Source organism: Sturnira hondurensis, unplaced genomic scaffold (assembly GCF_014824575.4).
Source record: "Sturnira hondurensis isolate 20B ecotype Veracruz unplaced genomic scaffold, ASM1482457v3 Scaffold0000880, whole genome shotgun sequence".
NCBI classification, from domain to species: domain Eukaryota; kingdom Metazoa; phylum Chordata; class Mammalia; order Chiroptera; family Phyllostomidae; genus Sturnira; species Sturnira hondurensis.
Window position 1 is genome coordinate 23,143,797 of NW_028073511.1, and position 16,242 is coordinate 23,160,038.

Below are 16,242 nucleotides of genomic sequence, written 5' to 3' on the forward strand. Positions count from 1 at the left end.
TCCCTCTGGTCACTATCAGCCTATTCTCTTTTTTAAAAATTCTTTTTTCTTCTTGCTGTTCTGATTGAATGCTGTTTTCTCCCTATGGTCCAAATCGTTAATTTGAATCTCAGCTTCATTCCCTCCACTGTTGGTTTCCTATGGATTTTTTAAAAATTTTACTTAATGTAGCCTTTATTTCTGCCTGGGTGCTTTCTACATTGTTGTAGCAATGTAGAAAATGATTTTCTACATTGATTTTTTTCTTTCTTTCTTTTTAAAAAAAGATTTTATTTATTTACTTTTAGAGAGAGAGGAAATGAGAGAGAAAGAAAGGGAGAGAAACACCAATGTGTGGTTGTGTCTAATGCTCCCCCAACTGGGGACCTGGCCCGAAACTCAGGCACGTGCCCTTACTGGGAATTGAACCAGTGACTCTTTGGTTTGCAGCTGGCACTCAGTCCACTGAGCCCCACCAACCAGGGCTCAGTGATTTCTTTGAGCATCCCAATAACCAATATTTTGAACTCTTCATCTGGTTAGTTGCTTATCTCTATTTAATTTAGTTCTTTTCCTGGAATTTTCTTCTGTTCTCTTATTTGGGCTATGTTGTCTTCTCAATTTGGCAGCCTTCCCATGTTTGTTCCTGTGTATTAGGTAGAACTGCTCTGACTCCCTGTCCTAGCAGTGCGGCCTATTGTAGAAAAGTGCACCTGTAAATTGTGTGGGGTGGAGCTTTAGGTAGTTGCCAGGGTTGGGCAACCTGTTTCACCACTTTATGGCTCTGTGTGGGGGAGGGCCCACAGAGTGGACAATGCCTCTGCCTGGCTTCTGGAGATGGCCTCTGGAGACTGCCTGAGAGGAAGCTGTGTCCCTGGCACTTGCCCCTCTGCCAGTCACTCCACCTTCTCCCCTTCTCCCTATATGCCACTTGTGCCCTTCCAGGTATTGCCTTGGTGCTGAATCCCAGAGGGGGTGGAGCTGCATGAGTTCTACACCTATTGTGGGCCCTGTAAGAGGCCCTGTAAGAGAAGTCTCTTGAGAATCCTGCAGTCTCTTCCACCACCCCAAACTCCATTGGTTTTTGCAGCTGGAAGTTATGGGGACTTATCTTCCTGATGCTGGAACCCTGGGCTGGGTGATCTGGTCTGGGGCTGGGATTGTTAGTTTCTGAGATGTCCCTCCCAATTTTTAAAATTAAAATCTTCTTTTTTTTTTAAAAAGCTTTTATTTAATTATTTTTTTAGAGAGGCAGAGAAACAGCAATATGTGGTTGCCTCTTGTGGGCCCCCTACTGGGGACCAGACCTGCAAGTCAGGCATGTGCCCTGAATGGGAACTGAACCAGTGACCCTTTGCTTCGCAGGACACTGAGCTACACCAGCCAGAGCTCCCTGCCAATTTTTATCCACCGCACTTGAATGTGGGGCCACCCCATTCCACCACATCTCTTCATCTTTCTGTACCTCTCTGTGCCTCCGCATCACTGCCCTTCCCACCTGTATGGATGAGTGTGGCTTCTTTAAATCCTTGGTTGTTGGACTTCCATACAGCTTAGTTTTTTGATGAATCTTGGGTGGAATTTGTTTTGTAGTTTAGTTGTAATTTTTGCTGTAGTTTTATATAGAGGCAAAGCATGTTTATCTACACCTCCATCTTGGCCAGAAGACTCCAAATTTTCCTTTTATTTATTTATTTATTTAAATTTAAAAAAGATTTTATTTGTTTATTTTTAAAGAGAGGGGAAGGGAGGGAGAAAGGGAGGGAGAGAAACATCAGTGTGTGGTTGCCTCCTGCATACCTCACCCGGGGACCTGACCCTCAACCCAGGCATATGCCCTGACTGGGAATCGAACCAGTGACCCTTTTGTTTGCAGGCTGGTGCTCAATCCACTGAGCTACACCAGCCAGGGCCAGATTTTCATTTTAAAATGATGCCTGCTGTAGTTGGAGAATGACTTGGAGAATAGATGCTGTGAAGTGAATACAGTGTGAACTGCAGGGCTCCCATTCCTGGGCCCATCCAAGGCCCTAGGAGAGACTGGGAAATGTGCTCATGGTGCTGCACTGACTTTATTCTGGTCTTTTTGTAAAGTATATTTTATTGATTGTGCTATTACTGTTGTTCCATTTTTTCTGCCCTGCACTACTCCTCCCTCTGGCATTCCCCCCAGCGCCTCCAAGTTCATGTTTATAATTTGTACATATACGTTCTTTGGCTTCTCCATTTCCTATACTATTCTTAACCTCCTCCTGTCTATTTTGTACATACTAATTATGTTTCTTATTCTCTGTACCTTTTCCCTGATGCTCCCCTACCCCCTCCCCACTTATAACTCTCCATGTGATCTCCATTTCTGTGATTATGTTTCTGTTCTAGTTGTTTGTTTAGGGTTTTTTTTTTGTTGTTCAGTTGTTGACAGTCGTGAGTGTATTTTTTTAAGGAAGTATTTCTACATCAATCATACAGGTTCTGGATATACCTCTGATACCTAAAAATAAACTTTCAGGGTAAATTTTAAAATTCTTACTAATTGATTGAAACCCTTACTCAGGAGTCTTGAAGAATTAAGTCATGGGTTTCAGCACTGTGTTGCCTGTTGAATGGGGTATGGCTCTTGGTTGTGAGATACTCTGGCTGATTTAAACAAAACGAACATTTGTTGGAAAAATATTAGGGCAGGGGTTGGTACATTTTTCTGTGAAGGGCCAGATGGTAACTATTTTCAGCTCTCCAGGCTATATGTTGTCTGTTGTAGAATATAAGGAGCCATTGACGATATGTAAATGAATGTGTGTGCCAATAAAGCTTTATTTATAAAAACAGGCTGAGGCTGGGTTGGGTGAGTGGGTCATAACATGCTGACTCATGCATTTGGAGCTTCCAAAATTGTTGGGTGTTGGAAGCCCAGGTTTGTACATGGGTGGGTCTCAGTATATGCATCACCCCAGGTCTACTTGGTTCTGTGTAGTCACCCCTCCTTGGCCACTTGCTCTTCTGTTCCCTATAGATAAAGTCCTGACTGCTGTCATGGTCATCACTGCATCATAGGTGAGGAGCCCCGGGTCTATTCCTTAAGAACTTGGTGACTCTAGACAAGTGGCTCCTTCATGATGGGGTTCAGTGGGATCAGGGATGGTGTGCCTGTGCATCCTGGGGTGCTGTGAGGAGAAAGCCTTTGAAGCTACACCCCAGTTAAGTAGGAAAGAAGGTGTCATTGGTTAGTTATGTCTGTAATGGGCACCCAGATAGAGAGAGGTGATCCTGAAACTAGCTGATCTCCTAGGTTCCTTATGGTTTTGAAAAGCTACAGTTTTGTGTCCTAGTACCTTCTTGGGAATATTCTGGAGATGGGATGATCTTGTAAAATATAGCTACTTGGCATGCAAGTATGACCTGTAACTTTACAAATTCCTAACACATCTGCTTTTATGAGAGAGACAGGATGAGGTCCTGATTCTCTGTTCATGATAGACACACCTGGCAGGCAGCTGGGCATTGGGAGAAAGAAACCAAATCCATAATGCTTTTCACATTAGCCTCATGATTTACATTCACAGCAAAGATTCCAACACATACTTTTAGCTTGACAACTGTTTATTGAAAGCCCATTATGATAATCAAAGTTTGTTCCCTGCCCTCAAGAAATTGTAATTGTCAGTGTCTCATCCTAGGTAAGAGAGTAGAACCAACTATTAGGAATGACCTTCTGAAATAAGTATGGATGGGAGGTAGCAGAAAGAAGGCAAAGGGAGAGAGAGGGCATGCCAGTGTGGGGAAATGGTGATAGCAAAGGCTTAGAGGCAGGGATGAATAAAAGGACATTAGCCTGGTTGGGAGAGTGAATTCATGATGGGGAAGGTGTGGGATGAATTGAGCTGATTGCTGGCTGGAGGTGGAATTATAAAAGTGTGAGAAATCAGGATGTGGAATTTGGCCTTGTGCTCTAAATGATGGAGTGCCATTGTATCTTCTTGGGTATTCCAGGAAGTTCAAGAATTGTAGATGGTATGGAGGCAGAGGAGGGGTGAGATGGTCAAGTGGTGAGGCAAGGAAGGGAGCTGGTGCAAAGGTGCAAACATGTGAGGGTGGGACCTGCAACTAGGGAGTGACATGTTGGGGAAGGGAAGACAGATATGCAGACTGTTTCAAAGTCAGGCTGGACTTGGCATGGTGGCACAGGAAGGTTGCAAGAAGTAGGGTGTTAAAGAAAGCTGCAGATTTCTGAATCAAGGGCCTGAGGTTGAGGGGTGACAGGAAACAACTGGAGGATGGACCAGGAGGAAAAGACTCATCTTTAATCATGAGTTTTCAATGATGGCAGATATGGCTATAGGTTATTTTCATGGGAAAGGTCCAGGCTGGAGATACAGAGACGTGTATCTCAGACTCAGAAGGCAGTGCATTTGATCTGGTTTCCAACCCAGTGCTGGAATTCCATGGAAGTAACCTTGAATGCTGGTTATCAAGGATTTCTTTCTTTTTTTAAAAATTATTTCATTGTTCAATTACAGTTGTCTGCATTTTCCCACCACCACTCCCCCCATCCTCAAGGATTTCTAGAAGTCTTCCAGGGAGTTCCAATCTCCAAGGTAGGAGGACCTTTTATTAGGTGGTTGCTCTAATTAGAAAAGTGTTCTGATGGATAAAGGCATTGGGAAGGGGGCTGGGATGGAAGCTAGACCTTGATTTTGCCCTTGAATCATTGTGTAGCATTTGACAAGCCACGTAACCTCCCCGAGTCTCTATCATGTTGTCTACAAAACAACAGGGTGACACTAGGGTATTTGCCATAGTTCCAACATGCTCTGATTCAGAGTGGTGCAAGTTGAAAAAGTAAGAATGGTGGAGGAATAGGTAGAGTTTCTGGAGAGAGGGCAGAGTCCAGGGCCTGGTGGTGGTGGTTGGGGCAGTGTTGATTAGGAGGAAGAGATCCAGAAGGGAAGGCGGTGTCTCCATTAGCCAGAAAGAACCCATGAACTAGGAGAACAGTGTCAAGGCACCAGCTTGTCAGCCAAGAAAGAAGGGTCTCAGAGAGAGGATGATTCTTGCCTCACTAAATTTTTAGGAGTTAGGAGGGACTCTCTGGGAGGTAGGAATGGTCGTGGATTCAGGAAGACATTATAAGTCAGGGTGAGATTTAGGAGCTAGCAAAGGTTTGATAGAGATGGGAGGTGGTGAGTGGTCTATTAGCAAAAAATCTTGAGCTTGATCTGGTTACATTTGTATGGGTATGATGCATAAAAGATAGAAGAGGGCTTCTGATAAGCATAGGAGCAGAAAGTGGGATAAGTGAGTATCTCCTTAGTTTGCATTAGTAGAGGTAAAGAGTCCAGTCTGAAGGAGGTGATGTTATTGCTACCATCGTGCCTTGTGCTCAGTTTTAGCTGGATTGCTTTAAGGAGGACAGGGGCAGCTGGAAGGAGGACTGCGTAAGATGTGTGATGAAAGAAGGGCTGAGTACCAGTCAGCTTTGGGGAGAGAAGATTTTGGGGGAGTAGGGAGAGCTGCCTTTAAACATCTGAGGGGCAGAAAGGAAGACCCTCTCTGCCCTTTCTTCTTCTATTGCAGATAGAGCGGTTTCCGAAGGGTGCTTTCGACTTGGGGGTTCACTTTCCTCGCTCTCCCTTCCTGAACCAGCTCTGCTTCCGCCATCCGCCGGGTTACCTGCAGCAACAGGTGAGGTCAACTTGGGGCTGGGCCCTTGGGGGAATCAGTATAATGGGCTTATGGGGAGAAGTTTAGAGAAGAAAGCAGGTGGGTATTCCTGCCCTCAGATGGGTGACCTTTATCATGTCATCTTTATGCCATCATCTCTATGGAATCATTGGTGACATTCTTGTTAGGTGTTTTTTTCTAACCCACCATAAAAGCATACAGAAAGTTTTATTTTGTTTACAGAAATTTATCTCTATTTTATCTAAATTATCTCACATATTGTGGGTTTTGGAGTTTTCTGGAAAGGGAAAGTCATTGCTAGGAGATGGGTTCCTAGTGTTAGAATCTGGGTTGGATTTTGGGCTGGGAGCAGGGAAGGGTGAAATGCAGAAAGTTTGAAAGAGGCTCAGCTAGCTCTGCTTGCTCCATGCTCTGGCTGCGTGGGGGTTTCATGTACTCTGTCCCAACTCACCTCTGTTAGAAGCTCCAGGATGGGTCCTTTCCTCTTCGTGAACACATCAACCAGGGTCTGGATGAAGCAGGAGCCTTTTTTGTCATGTCTGTAGGAAATGTACCCTGAGGATTTCAGAGAAATGGGCTCAGGGGAACTCCAATGGAGGTGGGAAAGAAGGGGTGTGTGGGGTACAAAAGGGCCTGGAAGAGGGTTGGTTCTGGAGGAACATCTCAGGGGTCAGAAGCTGTGGGTGAGGGGAGTGAACAGAGGCCACCCTGGTTCAGCTGGGAGCTCATACCCTCCACTGTGGAGTAGACATGAAGGGTGTCTGTGTGCGTCGGGATGGTTTGGAGACTGTCTTTTGTGATCATCTCAATATTGTCTCCATCTACTGCTTCACCGGGGTCTCTTTGTTCTGAAACATCGAGAAGAGATAAAGTTGAAGTCAGAGAGAAAGCTGGGAAAAGGAGGAGGTCATAAGACAGAGTAGCAACTCAAGACTCAGCTGGGGCTCTAGCTCTGGGATAGGGCTGGAGCAGGGCCACAGCTCTGTGTTCTTGGCCCTGTGCCCACCTCCTCGACAGGCCTGCATGATGTACACCTTAGGCTTGGCTTTCAGGGCCTGGCAATTCTTGTTATTCAGAACCTTGAAGAGGTTCTCCAGTTCAACCATCTGCTCGTCTATTCCTTTGAGGTGACCTTCTCGCCCATGTGCCATGAGCACCACGAAAGCACAGCTGACAAAGTCTTTCCGGGCATCGATGGCCTGCTGGAATTTTTCCATTTCTTCCTGGAATTGCTAGAGCAAGAGGAATGGCCAGATTCAGGAGCATCCCCAGAGCCCATCTTCCGGTCCAGCCCTTCCTCTGTTAGCCTGAGTGGCTGCACCATACCTGGGAGGTGGGGTCTCTCTTTATGGTACTCTCAAATCCCAGCTGCTGGAACATGCGTTCCAGGGCGACTAGGTCTTCTTCTGAACCTTCGCGGGCTTTGGTGACACACAGTGTCAGGGCTAGGCGGGCGCCAGACATGTCATATGCGTCCTGGACCAGGAGATGACAAAAATCATCAAAGGGGTAGGGAGGTCAAGGAGAAGCAGGGGATATGGTCCAAAGAGTCCCGGGATTAGGATTTCTGGGTAAAACACCAGATGCCTAGTCATACCTAAGTTTCAGATGAATAAATAACATTTTTGGTATAAGTATGTCCCAAAGATTGCATGCAATATATTTATGCTATAAGGTTATTTTTTATTGATGTGAAATTCTTTTTTAAATTAACAGTATTTTTTTAAAAAAAGATTTTATTTATTTATCTTTAGAGGCAAAGGGAAGGAGAGAGAGGGAGAGAAATATCAATGTATGGTTGCTTCTCATGTGTCCCCTGCTGGGAAGTGGCCTGCAACCCAGGGATGTGCTTTGACTTCGAATCAAACTGTGATCATGGGGTTCACAGGACTGGGCTCAATCCACTGAGCTACACCAGCCAGGGCTTATTGATGTGAAATTCTAATGTGACTTGGGAGCCTTTATTTTTTTAATTAAACATATTGAGGTAACATTTGTTAATAATATGATATAAATTTCAGGTATACAACATTATAATTTTGTATCTGTGTACTATATTGTGTGCTCACCACCAGAAATCTAGTTTCATTCCAGAGGTCCAGCTTTATTTTAGTCCTGTATGAACTTGGGCAAGTCACTCCTCCTATCCGAGCCTTGGTTTCCAAATATAGACAGTAAGTGTGTGTGTGAAGGATTTTGGAGGTCCCCTCCAACCATGGCTGGTGTGGCTCAGTAGACTGAGCACTGGCCTGTGAACCAAAGGGTTGCAGGTTTGATTCCAATCAGGCCACATGCCTGCATTGTGGGCCAGGTCCCCAGTAGGGGACACATGAGAGACAGCCACAAGTTGATGTTTCTCTCCCTATCTTTCTCCCTCTCTTCTGCTCTCTCTAGAAAAGAATAAATACAATCTTTGAAGGCCTCCTCCAGTTGTTATAGTTGGTGGCTTTGTCTCTCCATGCTTCCCATGGGTGTTCTAAGTATGACTTTCTCACTTCCAGAGGTCCCAGAACTTCTGAAGCTAATGCTGAGATCCCACCTCATCCCATCTGAGGAAGAAGAATGTTTGGGTCAAAATTTCTTTTCAGAAGAGAAGCAGGATACTTTGAGAGAGATGTAGTTGGGCTCCCTACCCTGGACTCGGTTCTATTGTAAAGCAACTTCTAGCTCTGAATTCAGATCATAATTTTTTAATCCCCTCCTCTGTCTCTGAAACATTAAGCTCTTCACTTTCCCTCTCCTCAAAGGCTCCCATCCTTCAGAGGCTCCCTCCTCTCAGAGGCTCCCACCCCTCTCCCCCAACCTGCATCCAACCTACCTCCTCCAAAGGTTGAGGGTTGCTCATGGCTCCTCTGATTCCAAGTCCGGCTCTCTGAAGCTTTGGATGCCCCTGGGAGTTCAAGAGAAGAGGGATTGAAGCTCTTCTGTCTCAGGGTACATACAGACTAGATTGTACACATGGATTTTTAAGACTGAATGGGACCCCAGTGGTGAGAACTTGTTGTGTGGTCAAAGCTGAATAAGAGATGAAAGTATGTCTTCTCTAGTGTGACAGTCCAGTGATGTTTTCCATGCCTGGATGTCTCCAGAACTCCTGCTAGGCCCATCCCCACAGGCTGCCCATCTGGAAACTTCCCTCTCCCTTTCCCAGGACACTCACCAGCCCATGACAGACTGAACTCATTACTGGATTGATAAGCAGGGTGAGCGGCCCCCAGATTTTCCCCTTTGCCACCCAGGAGCTGACGGGTTGAGGAGTCATTAACAGGGAGAATCTTTGGGATTGGGTTTAAAATGAGATCATCCAAGTAGAGAATACTATTTTGAAACACTCCCCCTTTTGCCTTTAGCCTGAACCTTTATGCTCTTCATTCTCATCTGAGTCCTGTTCTACTCTAGCTGAACAGAATGACTTTTGCCATATTCTTGGTGTTTTCCCACCTTCTTGCCTTTTCTTACACCTTTTTACCAGTCAAGACCCTTCTCTGCCAATTTGGGTGGCATCATGTCTTCTATGTCTTCCCCCCACTTATCTCTCTATTTGTCTGTCCACTCATCAATGCATCTGTTGATTCATCCATCGATTGACCCACTCATCCATCCAATCTACTTATCCAACTAATCACCCATATATCTATCTCTCCAGCAAATACCTTCTGAGTGTTTGTTTGAGCTACATGCTGAGAATAACTATACAAGACAGATGTGCTCCTGGCCCTCAGGTAGTTCTAGTCTAGGACAGAAATGAACATGAAATCTCTTTCACTCTTCCTATCTTACACATATACACAAACATGTGCATGTGCACACACACACATGCTGGAGCCAGTGCTGGAAGGAAAGGGAAGCCAAATACTGTGAAGGAGAGAAAGTAGGTAGATAGAAGGAACATGGATTCTGGAGCCAGATAAACCAGAACCAAGTCCTGCCTTGGCTTCTTCCCAGTTGTGGGACCTTAAGCATCTCACTCTCCTCTCTGAGACTCAACTTTCCCATCTGAAAGAGGCTTGAAAGAGCACTAGATGCTTTATAGTCACAGTAAGCAAGTTAGATTTAATGATCCCTGTTAGGCCCCCTGGAAGTTGCCTCTCCCTTCCCCAGACTCCCACAGCTCTGCCTGTTCAGACTTGCATTACTGCAGTACTTTTGATTCTTATTTGTGTGGCTGAGCTGGAAGCTCAGTTCTTTAGGACTAAAAGCCTGAATTCTTTATATCCGTTTCCATCAGAGTCACCAGTGTGTGAGTGGGTACAGAGGAGGTGTTGGGGACAATATGTTGAGTAAACAAGTAAACAAATAAGAGAAAGGATGGGTGTAAAACTAGCCAGAATATGCATTCATGCAGTGAGAGGGGGAGAGAGGGAGGGGAAGAGAGAGAGTGAGAGAGAGAGAGAGAGAGAGAGAGAGAGAGAGAGAGCGCAGCATGTGTCAAATCACTTACTCTCTGTAGAAGTAGCTGCTCCTTAAAGCCAGGCTGTCTTCCAATTCTCCTAGCTGCCAACAGAGCTGGGCACCAGAGAGGAATCTGGCCCACAGGATGACCTCAGAGAAGTGGCTGACAGTGCAGAATCTTCCCAGGTGTTCCCCGAGGGTTCTGTATGAATTGGGCAGCACAGCTGTCTGGGCCTTTATTGTCCCTAAATCTCCAGTCTCTCAGGAAACCTCATGACAGGAAGACACACCCTTGATGAAGAAATGAAGCCAAACACCCACGGAATGGGTGATGGCAAAGCTCAGCCAACACCCCCTGGCTGAGGAGGCTTGAAGCAGAGCATCCCCACCAGCTGGAGCTTTTGCACCAACAACCCACGAAGCATCCCCAGGCCCAGCTGGGTTGGCCATCATCAATCCATCATTCCATAGTTACATCCACCTCCATCTCTTCCATGTTCAACTGTGCAGATAATGCCAACTTCAGTTGTTTATTATCTCATTGAGTATTCAACATTCCCAAGAGATCAGCATTGTTTGCTCTCATTTTGCAGAAAAGAAAACTGAGACTCATAGAGGTAAAATGACTGCCCAAGGTCACTCAACCAGCAACTGGCACAGTCGGCATTCAGACCCAGGAGGGCTCAGCCCCAGAGAGCCCCATCTGGCTGCCTCAACTGATGCTTCACAGCTGATTCAGCTCCTCTCTTCTCTTCCTCATGACTTTCTTCCTCTAGTCTTTTTCAGTCTTTATTGCACTTTCACTTCATTTTATTGTAACAACTTTAGAGATATAATTCACATGTCATATAACCCACCTATTTCAAGTGCACAATTCAATGGTTTTTACTATATTCAGAACTGTGTAACCATCCCCACAATTTTAGAAAATTTTCACCACTTCAAAAAAAAAAACCTTCTGCACTGGCTTGGTGTGGCTCAGAGGATTGAGCACTGGCCTGTGAATCAAACGGTCACTGGTTTGATTCCCCATCAGGGCACATGCCTGGGTTGCAGGGCTGGGTCCCTGGTTGGGGGAATACAAGAGGCAACTGCCTGATGTTTCTCTCATTCTCTCACATACTGATGTTTTTCTCCCTCCCTTTCCCTCTCTCTAAAAATAAATTAAAAAAATCTTTAAAATGTTAGATCTTTAAGGCTTCCCCCTTATTGACCCCTTAGTTAGAGTAAGTGTTTAAAAAAACACCCCAAAACAAAACAGAAACCCCCCCCCCCAAAGAAACCCATAGCCTCTAGTTATTGCCCCCAAACCCCATCCAAATCTCTCAGCCCCTGGCAACCACTAATCTCTATTCTATCTCCATAGATTTCCCTTTTATAGACATTTCACATGAATGGAATGATATAATTGTGGTCTTCAGTGTTTGGCTTCATTAAGCATAATGTTTTTAAGGTTCATCCATGTTGTAGCCTATGTAAGTATGCCATTTCTTTATGGTTGAGTAACATTCCACTGTATAAGCATACCTAATTTTGTTTATTCATCCATTCACAAATAGATATTTGGATTGCTTCCAAATTTGGCCACTATGAATGATATTGCTATCCAGAGGCGTCCCACCTTTTGACGTCACTGGGCCACCCTGGCAGAAGAAGAGTTGTCTTGGACCACACATTACACCCATTAAATATGCAAACACTAACAAAACCTGATGAGCAAAAAAAAAGTTTTAAGTAAGTTTATGATTTTGTGCTGGGCTGCATTCATAGCCATCTTGGGCCACATGTGGCCTGCAGGCCATGGGTTAGACACTCCTATTAAGCCCACACATCTCTGTGTAAATGTACGTTTTAATTTTTCTTGGGCTTATGTGTAGGAGGGAAATATTCAAACAATAGTGAAATGGATTCAGCAAAATGGTTAAAATGGTTAATTTTACATTATGTCTATTTTACCACAATAACAAAATTTAAAAAAACTGTGACATTCTCATTCTCCCAAGTTCTTCTTCTGTTTCAAGATGGCTCAGGCACCCATCTCTGCATTAACTTATACATTTATAGCTGTTTGTTATGTATGTTGGCTCATTCTACTGAGTTTCTCTGTTTCTTGTCTTATTCACTTAATTACATGTCTGAGTCACCTATGTTGGTATATATGGAACAAACTCATTTTTATTTCCTCAAAAAGCTTTTTATCAAAGAATAACTACATGCAAGAAAAACCCCACAATTCCTAAGTATGAAGCCTGATGAATTTCCACAGACTTAACACACCCATGAACCAGAACCTGACGAAGAAAGAATGTGACCTGGTCCCTGCCCCTGGATTTCCTCTCCTGCTCCCTTTCTGTCACTACCCCACCCCTGCCTTCCCCAAACACTGTGTCGATACACAATACTATAGATAAACTTTTCTTGATTTTGCTACTTCATATAAATGAAATCACACAGTGGCTCTTTTTTTTTTATCTTGCTCTGTTCATTCAACATTATGTTTGTGAGATTCAATCTTTTTTTCATGTGTCTGCAGGTATTTCATCTTATTAAGAACAGTATTTCTTAATCATTTTTCATTATCACCTCCAAGAAGCCACTTTAATTATCCCTTGTGAAATTTAATACCACAGATATGCTGTGAGACTACATCTATCCATGGTCTTATCCACCTGTCTATCTATCTGTGTATCATCCACCCATTTATCAGTATCTACTTAATCTCCATATTGTAGGTATATCCGTATAGTTTTTACTCCCTAAAACCAGTTTTTGCTCCATGTGGAGGTAAAACATTGCTCCCCTTGAGGACACATGCTTTGTAGCATTCCATTGTGTGAATACAGCACAGCTTATTTATCCAATCTATCATTGATGGGCATTTGGGTTGTTTCTAGTTTTTTTTCTGGCCATGTAAATATACATATTCTAGTACATACCTTTTGATGGATATATGTACACATTTCTGTTGGGCACACATTCTGGTGGAAATTGCTGGGTAGTCAGGAATGCATATGTATAACTTTAGTAGCTATTTCCAAACCATTTTCCAAAGGGGTTTTGTTACTTTTACCCTCCCACTAGCAGTGCAGGGGGGCACCAAATCTATGCAGACATTTGGTATTTTCCATCTTTTTCATTCTAACCATCCCAGTGCTCTATCATTAGACTTAGAGCTGCACAATATTCCATAGCATGGATGCACAGTCATGTGGTCAGTCATGCCCCTGCTGATGGGCATTTCACATGTTTTCAGTTTTTCTGCCATGATAAGTATTGCTGCCACAAGCAACCTTGTGTGTATCTCTTTAGGCACAAGATTGGGCCTTTTTTCAGAGGAGAGGCTTTTAGGAGTAGAATTATTGGTTCAAATGACAGGCATAAAAAATTTGGTAAATTCTGACTTGCCAATTAACTGCCACAAGCCTTTAGCAATTCGCTTTCCATTTCAAGCAATATATGAGAGAGTGCCTGGTATCTCTGCATCATCAATAATACAAGATATTCCCATGAAGCATCAGTTTCCTCACATGAGAAATGAAGACCTATTTGGGCTGCTGGGGAGATTCAGAGAGGCATCTTGTACATAAAGCACCCAGCAATGCCACTTCTTGGCATATAATAAGAGAATATTGTATTTTCTTCTTTTCTACCTTTCTTCCTCTTTCTAGTTTTTCTTCTCCTTCAATCACTTTATTAAACAGATATTTGTTGAGCACTGTGTCTGTTGCTAGGCCAACACTGCTGAATAAACCTGAGGTAGTCTTGATCTTTGTGAAGATTACAAACTCACATCATCTCCTCGCTCTCTTCCTCCTCCTCCCCCTTCACTGCCACCAACAGCACTCATAGATCTTGCAAAGTGCCTCATTAACTAGCTCTGTAACAAGTGGTAATTACAGATCACGCCCCACCCATGAATCTTATGTGCACAGGTAGGCTTTGGGGGCTGTTGGGTCATGTATGCAAAGATGTAGGAAACCATTCCCTCTCACATTTCTTCTCAATGACCCAGGCAAGGTCTGGCTGTTACAGGAGATGACAGAACAGCACTACTGGGAGTGTTGGAATCATCTATTGAGTTTGGGAGACATGATGTTGCTTGGTTCTGTGGTGGTGTGAAAAGAATACATTGCCCACTGAAAGTGAAAAACCAGAGAAAGACCTAATCCAGCTGGACCCAATACCTGGTCCTGCGATGCCCAACAGTTTAGCTAAACTATGCTTCTACCACATGCTTCCTTCTTGAAATTTCATACTCTCACAGAGTCTGGTCAACTAAGATGACTGAATCTGACAGGAAGGTATTGGGAATATGGGTGTTCACAATGGTGTGCTGGAAAATGTTTAACAAGTGGCTTTCTCTGAACAAACAAACAAAAAAGTCCTGATTTGTAGTGTTTGCCAACTTCCATGGTGTAAGTGCTCTCCTGGCTGATTTCAGGTTACCAGCACAGTGTCACTGAATGTGGACTTGGGAAGAGCTGGCTACAGCATACCACTGAGTGTCTCACAGAGAGTCTGTGAGAGGAGGGCCCAACCTCATGTGCCCAGGACTCAGGAAAGTATTTCCCGAGGCATCCTTTCTTCATGAAAGCAAGGGGGTCTGGACAGCCCAGTCTCTGGGGGTGGAGGATTCCTTTAAAGTCAGGCACATACTAGGTGTGCATGAAGGAAGAGCTGAGCATTTCTGTAGAGTCAGGAACATAGTAGGTGTGCAGGAAGGAAGAGCTGAACAGGTGAATGAGTTGGGATGTCTAATCATCTCTTGAAATAGAATGTGGCAAAGGTGACTCTAACAGTTTCTCCTTAGACAAGAGTTCAGAAGGTCTTGGCTCCTTTAATGAAACGTATTTACATAGTGTCTATGTGTGAGAGGAGGATGTTACTCTGGGCTGGAGTAACTGCTAACTAATCAATTAGTTAAATTGAGTAATTATATATTTTTTAAATATTTATTTATTTTTAGAGAGAAGGGAAAGGAAGGAGAAAGAGTGGAAGAGAAACATTAATATGTGGTTGCCTCTCATGTGTCCTCTACTGGGGACCTGGTCTGCAACCCAGGCATGTGCCCTGACTGGGGATCGAACCAGCGATCCTTTGCTTCACAGGCCCGTGCTCAATCCACTGAGCTACAACAGCCAGAATAATTATATTAATAAGAGTTATCTGATAATTAGTGCACCACAGAAAGACAACTGGGTGAGAAGACTCTGTGGATGAATGTATGCCTATAAGGCATACATGATTATAGGCATGTGTGATAATCATACATGATTAAGGCATGTATGATTATAAGGTGGCAGATTGGCTTCCAAGAGGAGCTGGCATTTTTTAAAAAGTTTTTATTTATTTAGTTTTACAGAGAGGGGAAGTGGGGGAGGGAAGAAAGAGAGGGAGAGAGACATTAATGTGTGAGAGAAACATCGGTTGGTTGCCTCTGGCACACCCCTACATGGGAGTGATGGAATCATCCTGGTCAAGGCATGTAATATCCAGGTATGTTCCCTGACCAGGAACTGAACTGGTGACCTTTTGGTTCACAGGGATGGTGGTGGTGAGAGATGAGTCCAGGAAGGGGTGGGATTATGAAGGGGCTTGAAGCCACTCTAGGGAGTTTGAGTTTGTTTGGGTCGTAGGGAGATCAGCCATCCTGGTATGCCCAGGACTTCTGGGTTTTCTGGGATGTGGGGATTTCAGCTAAAAACTCAGAGAAGTCCCAGGCAAAGTGTAATGAGTTGGTCCCCTATCTGATAGGCAATGGGGAGCCATTGAGGAACTCTGAGTTGATTGTTAAAAGGTGAATTGGCTTTCAGGTAAAATGAAGCTTCTGCAAGAAGTGGTCTCCAAACTCTCCCTGGACCAGGTTCAGGTCAGGGCTCAGCTTCAGGGCTTGCTCCACTTCCCCTGGGCAGCCACATTCTAATATAATGCTGATTTGATGTTTGCTTTCTCCAAAGAACAGTTGGCTGGTGAGATCACGAGCCACACATGTAGTTTACTCGCATCTGGAATGGCTCATGGAACGTGTTCAGCGAACACCTGTGAATCAGGAACAAATGCCTGGTGTTGTCAGAATTGATCCATGTGCCCCCTAATCCTATGGGTAGAAACTGGGAATAATACTACTTCCATCAACAAAACTGCAGTATGGAAACAGCTAGCTCAAGACTTGGATGTGGGAAGGGAGCTCAA

At 44.2% G+C, this 16,242-nt stretch overlaps 1 protein-coding gene across 1 annotated transcript; it reads right to left on the reverse strand.

Moving 5' to 3' along the window:
• Positions 1 to 4,525: 4,525 nt before the first annotated feature.
• CASP14 (caspase 14) lies at positions 4,526 to 10,237 on the reverse strand. The gene is made up of 7 exons (XM_037056328.1): positions 10,100 to 10,237; positions 8,477 to 8,548; positions 6,985 to 7,134; positions 6,665 to 6,890; positions 6,390 to 6,506; positions 6,110 to 6,213; positions 4,526 to 5,646 (listed from the first exon to the last, which is right to left on the reverse strand). The coding sequence occupies exons 2-7, from the start codon at positions 8,501 to 8,503 to the stop codon at positions 5,542 to 5,544; spliced, it is 729 nt and encodes a 242-aa protein (XP_036912223.1). The 5' UTR covers positions 8,504 to 8,548; positions 10,100 to 10,237; the 3' UTR covers positions 4,526 to 5,541.
• Positions 10,238 to 16,242: the final 6,005 nt, after the last annotated feature.